General features: G+C 39.5%; 1 protein-coding gene across 1 annotated transcript in view; it reads right to left on the reverse strand.

The window, feature by feature from the left end:
• TLL2 (tolloid-like 2) overlaps positions 1-9,870 on the reverse strand; it is a 142,016-nt gene that overhangs the window by 56,412 nt on the left and 75,734 nt on the right. Inside the window, exons 4-5 of the mRNA XM_010833035.1 lie at positions 3,204-3,359; positions 1,441-1,558 (exon numbers count right to left, since the gene is read on the reverse strand). Coding sequence (XP_010831337.1) covers positions 1,441-1,558; positions 3,204-3,359 — 274 coding nt within the window. The remainder of the gene's footprint in view (positions 1-1,440; positions 1,559-3,203; positions 3,360-9,870) is intronic.

Consider the following 9,870-nt stretch of genomic DNA (forward strand, 5'->3'; position numbering starts at 1 on the left):
TTTATCAGTTCTATAATGTGTTACCTTGTCCATTTTCTTGCTCTCTTGAAGTTTACTTTGTTGTGGTGGAGGGTTTTATGTATTCATTTGTTTTGCTAACTTCTTCAAATTGAATATTTCACTGTCATTCGTAATTCTCAGATTTGTAGCTCTCTTCAATTTTGAACTGTGGGGCTTTTGCTATCTAGATGTCTTATAATTTTAATCCTGATTTCTTTAAAATCTAAGAGTTGTAAAAAAAGGGAGGGGAGAGAGGTCTTAACAGGTAATGCAGGAGTATTTATTCTATTTTTGTTGTTGTTATTATGTCCAGTTTCATTGGTTTACAATCAGAGAATATTTTATTTTGGACTTTTAGAATACAATGAGGTGTTCTTAATACTTAGTAAATGAACCATGTCTATAAATGTTTAAGAGGCATTTTTAAAATGTGTTACAGGTTATAGAATCTGGTGGACCCACAGGTTCAACTCTATTAATTACATTTTTTCCAGTCCTCTACAAATCTCTACTTATTTTTTGGTTAACTTGACATTGATCTACTTGGGTTGACAGCAATGAAATAAAATCTTCTGCCGTTGGTATTTCTGTTGATTTCCCCTTGAAACCCTCGGGGCTTGTTTTATGACTCTTAATGCTATGCTATTTTGTGCATAAAGATTTATGACTGTTATATTCTCACCGTAGCTTGTACTCTTTCTCATTATAAAGTGTCTCACTTTTTTTTTTTTTTGGCACTTTCTTACTTTAAAAATTAATTGAAGAAACAACAAAAAAGTGTTGTCTACAACTAGAATTGTGATCTCAGCTTTATTTTTGTTAGTATTTGCCCGTATGCCTTCTTACCTTTTACTTTTAAACATTTCTGGATCATTTTCTTCAGTAGTCCTCTCACATATAGCATGTAGTTGGGTTTAAGATTTTGAACTAATATGAGAACGTTTTCCTTTCAGGAAAATACACCACAGTTATATTTATTGGCATAACAGATAAGTTTAGTTATAATCCAATCATCTTATTATTTATTATGTTTTCTGGAGGAAGTCTGTAAGCCCATGGAGCTCACAAAATTATATACAGAATTTTGCATAAATGTACATCCATCCAGAGGGAGCACATAGCTCCATCAGATTCTCAGTGGGATCACCGGCCCCAAGTTGGTTCAGAATCACTTCTCTGTATGAAACATTCCCAATTCCTTCAGCTTGCTCCCATGACAGGAAATACAGACACCTTGTCATTCTGGAGTCTTCCTCTTGACCTACCTACTTTGTCCCTGAACTGTGAGTTCGTTGAGGGCAAGAGTTTCTGACAAATTCTGGACTCCTATATATTACAGCATATTAGAACACATATTGTTTTAGAGAAAAAATTCAAGGCTCCTGGGCCATCTGACTTGTCTGCCTCAATCTCCATTGAGGTGAACTCACTTTGACTTACCCACACGTTCTGTAACTGAACACAATGAAGCTTTCTTCATCTGTCCTCTCTATAAAGGTCACGCAGGTGTGCTTCTCCCAGTGTCTCATGGCCTGCTTAAAAATGGCCCTCTGGCTTCCTGAAACGACAGGACAGGTGCTCATCAACTCACTCGTGGGTCCATAGCTTCCTTAGATGTTCTAGAGCATGCTGGTTCATTAACAAAGCTTGTTCCAATGATCAAAAAAAAGCTTGTTTCAGTGACCCAGAATTAAAGTGAACTAGGACTAAGGATTTCCCTGGCTAAGAATACAATATAACTTTCCCAAATAACCAAAACTTAGAGAGTAGGAGTTTTTGAATTGGAAGAGAGGGTAAAAATAGATTTTCAAATGTCCCCAGCCTCCCAACTTTTCCTTTGCATTGAAAGTACTTTCCTAAACTTTAAAAAAATGTTACTTAGGTTATTCAATTTAGAAATTTCTGGCCTTTCAAGTAAATCGCCAGCACTGCATTCCACCCTTTAGTTTTACTTTCTACCTATGGGAGAGTATATTCCCACATGCTCTAAAAATTCTATTTGTAGGTACACTCATGATGTTTTTGCATCAGGATTCAGTGTGTGCTGTGGGATCCTTGAGTCTAATGTTCTACAAGGCCTTTGAGAACAGATGAATTTCATACTTCCTCCGAACTTTTCATATTTCCTTGACTAGACGTTGAAAATAAAGCAACAAGTAAATTGGGAGCAAGAATAAAGTAGTTGCAAACTCTAGGCTGATAGTTTCATCCACTCAATAAGTATTCTTTTCAAAATCTATCAGTCTGAAATAAATAAGACAACTGTATTTTGATTTTGGTAGAAGGAATGAGAAAGATCTAGAAAAAAAGAGTCGTTTGGGAAGTACACAGGAAGTTTGCGGATGGGATCTGAATTCTGGAATGACTTTGTTGCAGAAAACCAACAAACCACTGGAAGGGTCCCATGATGATCTAGAAGATGTGGGTGTAGTGTCATTTCATTGCCCCCTAAAACATATATACAGAATAAAGAGTAACTTAGCTGTCCATTTTGGGGGAGCCATCTTGACACTTTAAGTTAAAATTGTTTATAGAACAGTGATTCACCAAAACAGCAATCCTTCTAATTATAGAATAAAAAATCTCTTTGTAAAGAAAGTTTTCTCTATAAAATTAGTTAATTTTTGATGAAAGTTATATAAATCTTTGGCAAGATAAGCACACTAGATCTGAAAGAACACGGTTAAGATGCCAAGAAACAGGGACTTCCCTGACAGTCCAGTGGTTAAGACTCTGAGCGTTCACGGCACTGGATATGGATTTGATCCCTGGTCAGGGAACTAAGACCCCATGAGCCGCATGGCAAGGTCAAAAAAAAGAAAACAAAAACAAAAAAGATACCAAGGAACAAAAGTTAGTAGCTGATGACAATTCCTACATTTTAGTTCTTAAGAACACACATCTCTTTCTCTCTCTTATTAGAACTGGGGACTCCTTGAGGGGCAGAGTGGCATCTTACTGGAGGCTCTGGGATAATGCCTCAGGGACCAGGTGACCACCTCTGAGGACATAGCCCCAAATGAGACTGCAGTTTCTCCAGGCTGAGTGCATGAGACCCACTGGTCATGAGGAAGCCTGAAGCACGGCGACTGCTATGACCCCAGCATCTGTTCCATCCCACCTGAGTCCTTGCAGGGAGGACTTTGCCCACCAGGGAAGACAAAGCCCCCAGCCCCAAGCAAGCCTCATCTGGAGCTACTGACCAGTGAAGTTCCCGCCAATGACGTACGGGATGACCCCTCCCGGCCATATCCTCTCTGTCCTTGAGGTTGTGGCTCTTCGGACCCGGGGAGAGAAGGTCTCAGCTCCAGCATGCAAGGTCCCAGGGCTCTGTGGAAGCAGGGCGTTCTCCTTTCCATCTGCAAGAGAGTTGGGCTGCCATTTACTTTGCTTTTAATTCCTCCTGGGCATATAGTGAAGATTATATAACCCATGAATCCGCAAAAGGAGAAATTCAGAACATGTATTCTAAAGGGGATATTGGATCTGTTCAGGGTTTTAAACCTGAGTGGAGCAAGAGAAAGTATAGGGCTTCGCTGGGGCTCAGTGGTAAAGAATTCACTTGCCAGTGCAGGAGACACGGACTGGTTCAATCCTTGATCCAGGAAGATGCCACGTGCCTTGGAGCAAGTAAACCCATGTGCCTGTTGAACCTGTGCTCTAGAGCCAGGGAGCTGCAAACTACTGAGCCCACGTGCTGCAACCACTGAAGCCCACATGCCCTAGAGTGCGTGCTCCACAACAAGAGAGAAGCCATTGCAATAAGAAGACAGTGCACTGCAATGAAGAGTAGACCCCACTTGCCCTAACTAGAGAAAAGCTCGAGAAAAGCCCACACAGCAGTGAAGACCTAGCACAGCCAAAAAAAAAGAAAAAATATTATTATTATTTTTTTAAGAGTAAGTGTAGTAAGTATCCCAGGCCTAGGATGGAAGTGGGTCTGGCTTGTAGGAGGTCTTGAAAGAAGCCCCATGGGACTCAAGGGCAGACTGTGGGCCACAGAATTAAGCGACTGGGACAACTCACAGCCCTTTAAAGCTAAGTTGGGGATGTACTCTCTTCTCAGAGCCACAGACATTGGGGAGAACAAGCTGCATCGGTCCCCTCTCTTGACCAAATATTGTCAATGCTGCAAATACTGGAAATAATTTGGCCAGTGTGACAAAGTCAACCAGTCTGTGATGCTGGGAAAATAAATTATTTGCAAGATAAACCCCTGTAAAATGCAGAGCCCTGTAGAATCCCCCAGCTCTTCTGGATCTGTCTGTACATCTGGACCTTTGAGGGAAGACTATGGGAAAGAAACGGGGACTCTATTTAAGGCTCTGAATTCAAGTTATGATCCCTAAAAACAGTAGAGATAGATGGGTGGGTAGAATCGCTTAACCTTGAGGCAACTGAATAATTGAATCCACATTTGTTTCATTCATCATTCAGAGTTTAAGGTTTTGTTTTCAATCTACTTGCTTATACTCACTAAGCTCACTTTGGGGCATTTTCTCTTTCGTTTTTATATTTTTTCCCCTAAAAATTAGACTTGGTTTTGTTTATTCTTTTTGTTTTCATTATTTCATTACTTTTATTTACATCCTTCTATTTTCACTTATTTTATTCTGATGTTTCCTTTCTAGCTTCTTTTCTCTCTTTAAAAAAAAAAAATTGAGATACAGTTCACACATCATAATAGCCACCACTTTAAAGTGTAGAGTTTACTGGTTTTGTATATTCACAAACTTGTACAACCACCACCTCTATAGAATTCCACATTTTCATCACCTCCAAAAGAAACCCTGTATCCATTATCAGTCAATCCCTCCAGCCCTTGGTAATCAGTAATCTTCTTTCTGTTTCTATGGATTTGCCTACTCTAGACATTTCATATAAATGGAATCATGCAATATGTGGCTTTTTGTGTCTAGCCTTTTTCACTTAGCATGTTTTCAAGGCTCATTTGTGTTGTAGCATGTGTTAGCACTTCACTACATTTTATGGCTAAATAATAATCCGCTGTGTAGGTACACCACATTTTGTTTACCTGTCCTTTAGTTGGTGGATATCTGGGTTGTTTCCACTTTTTTGGCTATTATGAATAATGCTGGTCTGAACATTAATGTACACATTTTGGTGTGGAGATATATTTTTCAGTTCTTTTGGGTATATGCCAAAGAGTGGAAGCATCCCAATGCGCATAATAACTCTATGTTTAACCTTTTAGAGAACCACCAGACTGTTTTCCAAAGGAGCTGCACTATGTTGCCACCAGCAAAGTATCAGGGTCCCAGTATCTCCATATCCTTGTCAACATCAATCTTTTTTATTATAGCTATCCTAAGGCTGTGCAGTGGCATCTCACTGTGGTTCTGATTTACATTTCCCTAATGACTAGATAGCATATTGAAAAGCAGAGACATTACTTTGCCAACAAAGGTTCATCTAGTCAAGGCTATGGTTTTTCCAGTGGTCGTGTATGGATGTGAGAGTTGGACTGTGAAGAAAGCTGAGCGCCGAAGAATTGATGCTTTTGAACTGTGGTGTTGGAGAAGACTCTTGAGAGTCCCTTGGACTGCAAGGAGATCCAACCAGTCCATTCTGAAGGAGAGCAGCCCTGGGATTTCTTCGGAGGAATGATGCTAAAGCTGAAACTCCAGTACTTTGGCCACCTCATGAGAAGAGTTGACTCATTGGAAAAGACTCTGATGCTGGGAGGGATTGGGGGCAGGAGGAGAAGGGGACGACAGAGGATGAGATGGCTGGATGGCATCACAGACTCGATGGACGTGAGTCTGGGTGAACTCCAGGAGTTGGTGATGGACAGGGAGGCCTGGCGTGCTGCAATTCATGAGGTCGCAAAGAGTCGGACAGGACTGAGCGACTGAACTGAATGACTAATGATGTTGAATATATCTTTGTGTGCTTGTTAGTTATTTGTATATCCTCTCTGGGGTCTTCCCTGGTGGCTCAGTGGTAAAGAATCCACTTTCTAATGCAGGAGACTTGTGTTCGATCCCTAGGTTGGGAAGATCCCCTGGAAAAGGAAACGGTAACCCACTTTAGTATTCTTGCCTGGGAAATCCCATGGACAGAGGAGCCTGGCAGGCTACAGTCCATGGGGTCAAAAAAGTCAGACATGACTTACCAACTAACAACAACAACATATCTTCTTTGGAGAAATGTCTATTCAAATCCTTTGTCCATTTCTCAACTGGGTTTTCTTTTTATTGTTGCATTATAGTTACTCTTTGTATATTCTGGAGACCATATCCTTATCAGATAAATTCGAGTATTTTCCTATTTTGTAGGTTGTCTTCTCATTTTTATGATAGTATCCTTTGAAGCACAGAAGTTTTTAACTTTGATGCAGTCCAATTTATTCATTTTTTTCTTTTGTTGCTTTTTGTGTCATACATAATAAATTACAAACATACCTTGTTTAATTGTACTTCACTTTATTGAGTGTTTTTGACAAATGGAAGGTTTGTGGTAACCCTGAGTTGTCAGACAATGGTTAGCATTTTTTAGCAGTATTTTAAAATTATGTAAAATTTTTTTCAAATGTAATGCTTCTGCAAACTTAATGGACTACAGTATAGTATAGACAAAACTTTTATACACAGAAGGAAACCAAAAAATGTGTGCAACTCACTTTATTGCAGTAGTCTGGAGCCACGAGACATCAAGGTCATGATATTCCAAGGTGCAGCATAATCCAACCTCATAACAATTCACATCCATATTTTCTTTTAGAGTTCTATAGTTTACTCTCTTGTATTTAGATCTCCAAACATTTTAAGTTAATTTTTGTATATAGTGTGAGGTAGGGGTCTAATTTCATTCTTTTGTATGCAATATCTTGTTATACTAGCACCATTTGGTGAAAAGATTAGTTTTCCCTCCATGGGATTGTATTGGCAACATATAAAAAATCAATTGGCCTTGCCTTTCCAGCTTCTTAAGTTAAATGTTTGGCACGTTAATTTTCAATTGTTCTTATATTCTAATATTACCATTTTAACACTGAAATTTCGCTGAGTTCCTTTTTATCTACATCCCATCTTTTGACATGTACATTTCTTAAAAAAATTTTTTTTTCATTAAATTTGTTACACTATTGCTTCTGTTTTATGTTTTGGTTTTTTTGGCCAAGATGTATGTGGTATCTTAACCCCCTGACCAGGGATCAAACCCGCACCCCCTGCATTGGAGGGTGAAGTCTCAACCCCTGGACCCCCAGGGAAGTCTGACATGTACATTTCAATGTTAGACCTTGATACATTCTGTAAGTTCCATCTGGACTTTCTTCTTTGGTTCTTGAATTATTTAGAGGTGTGATTTTTAATATCTAAAATACTAGTCTCTCTGTGTGTGTGTTATTGATCTCCAGCATCGCATTGCGTTCCAAGGACTTATTCTCCAAGGCAGGGGTCAGTAAACTTTTTCTGTAAAAAGCCATATAGTAAATATTTTTACATTTTGAGGTTAATACCTTCTCTGTTGCAACTACCTAACTCTGCTACTGTAGTGTGAAATCAGCCATAGACACTATGTAAATGAGTGGGTATGTTCCCATAACGCTGCATTTCCAAAAACAGATGGCAGGCTAGATTTGGCCTTCTGGCCATGGATGCTGGCCTGTGCTTCAAGGTATCAATTCTTTGGTGTCTTGAGCCTTGCTTTATGGAAACAGTGACAGACTTTATTTTCTTGGGCTCCAAAATCACTGCAGACAGTGACTATAGCCATGAAATTAAAAGATGCTTGCTTCTTGGAAGAAAAGCTATGATAAACCTAGACAGCATATTAAAAAGCAGAGACATTACTTTACCAACAAAGGTCCATATAGTCATAGCTATGGTTTTTCCAGTAGTCATGTATGAATGTGAGAGTTGAACCATAAAGAAGGCTGAACGCCAAATGCTTTTGAACTGTGGTGTTGGAGAAAACTCTTGAGGGTCCCTTGGACTGCGAGGAGATCAAAGCAGTCAATCCTAAAGGAAATCAATCCTAAATATCCATTTGAAGGACAGATGCTAAAGCTGCAGATCCAATACTTTGGCCACCTGGTGCAAAGAACTGACTCATTGGAAAAGACTGATGCTGGGAAAGATTGAGGGCAGAAGGAGAAGGGGAAGGGATGACAGAGGATGAGATAGTTGGATGGCATCACTGACTCAATGGACAAGAGTTTGAGCAAGCTCTGAGAGTTGGTGATGGACAGGGAAGCCTGGAGTGCTGCAGTCCATGGGGTTGCAAAGCGTTGGACACAACTGAATGACTGAACAACAACATGATCGCTTTTTATAAATGTTTCATATATCCTTGAAATAAAGTGCATCAGTTTCCAAAACTGATGGTTGAAGGGTGCTACATATGTTGTTCAAATATTTTCCTTACAAATATTTTTGACCTCTTGGTATATCTGCTATCAAGAAAAGTGCTTTAAACAACCTTGAGAACTAAGATTGTGAATGTCATCTTTATTTTTAATTTTTGCTTTATATTTTTCAAGGCTATGTTGGTTAAGTAATACAAGGTAAGGATTGTTAAATGTTCCAGCTAAACTGTATCTTTTATCAATAAATACCCTCTTTATCTGTAATAATGTTCATCCATAATAAAGATTATTTTGACTGATATTAATATTGCTGTTAATTTTATTTTGATCAGTGTTTGCCTCGTATAGTTTTCCTTCATCACTTACTTTCAATCTTTTTGTATAATTATGTTTTTTGCTTTAAATGAGTCATTCAACAGGTGTTTTCTGTGAGCAATACATTTCCCACCACAAACAATAATACAAGCTTTGCAATAGTCATACTATTGAGGTTCAATATTCTTTTTGTTGTATATGAAATGTGTGCTAAGTCACTCCAGTCATGTCTGATTCTTTGTTACCCTATGGACTGTAGCCCACCAGGCTCCTCTGTCCATGGGATTCTCCAGGCAAGAATACTGGAATGGGTTGCCATGCCCTCCTCCAGGGAATCTTCCTGACCCAGGGATCGAACCCACATCTCTTACGTCTCCTGCATTGCCAGGAGCTTCTTTACCAGGAAGTATATGAAATAGTTTTTGTAAATTGAAAATTTTTTGGAAATAATGATAGATCCATATGCAGTTTCAAGAAATAATACAGACAGATTTTGTGTATCCTTGATGGTTTCCCCCAACATTTTATAAAACTATAGTACAACATCACTACTGGGATATGGACATCTACTCAGGGGATCTCGTTCAGATTTACCCAGCATTATATATACTCATGTGTGTGTGTGTACAGTTCTACACAATTTATTATGTGTACAGGTTTGTGTACCCACCATCACATTCATGATACTAAATAGTGCCATCACCATAAGGATCCCTCATGTTGCCATTTTACAATCACATCCAACTTCCTTCCCCCTCCCTCCCAACCCACTCCTAAACTCTCAACCACTAATCTGTTCTCTATTTCAAAAATGTTTTCATTTGAAGAATATTATTTAAATGGAATCCTACAGTGTATAACCTTTGGGAATTGGCTTTTCTCACTCAGCGCCATTCCCTGGAGATTCATTCAAGCTGTTGCATGTATCAATAGTTCCTTTTTATTGCTGAGTATGGCACCCCACTCCAGTACTCTTGCCTGGAAAACCCCATGGATGGAGGAGCCCGGTAGGCTGCAGTCCATGGGGTCGCTCAGACTAGGACACGACTGACCAACTTCACGTTCACTTTTCACCTTCATGCATTGAAGAAGGAAATGGCAACCCACTCCAGTGTTCTTGCCTGGAGAATCCCAGGGACAGGGGAGCCTGGCGGGCTGCCGTCTACGGGGTCACACAGAGTCAGACACGACTGAAGCGACTTAGCAGCAGCAGCAGTAGTACT

This window comes from Bison bison, unplaced genomic scaffold (genome assembly GCF_000754665.1).
Source record: "Bison bison bison isolate TAMUID 2011002044 unplaced genomic scaffold, Bison_UMD1.0 scf7180017862979, whole genome shotgun sequence".
Taxonomy (NCBI): Eukaryota; Metazoa; Chordata; class Mammalia; order Artiodactyla; family Bovidae; genus Bison; species Bison bison.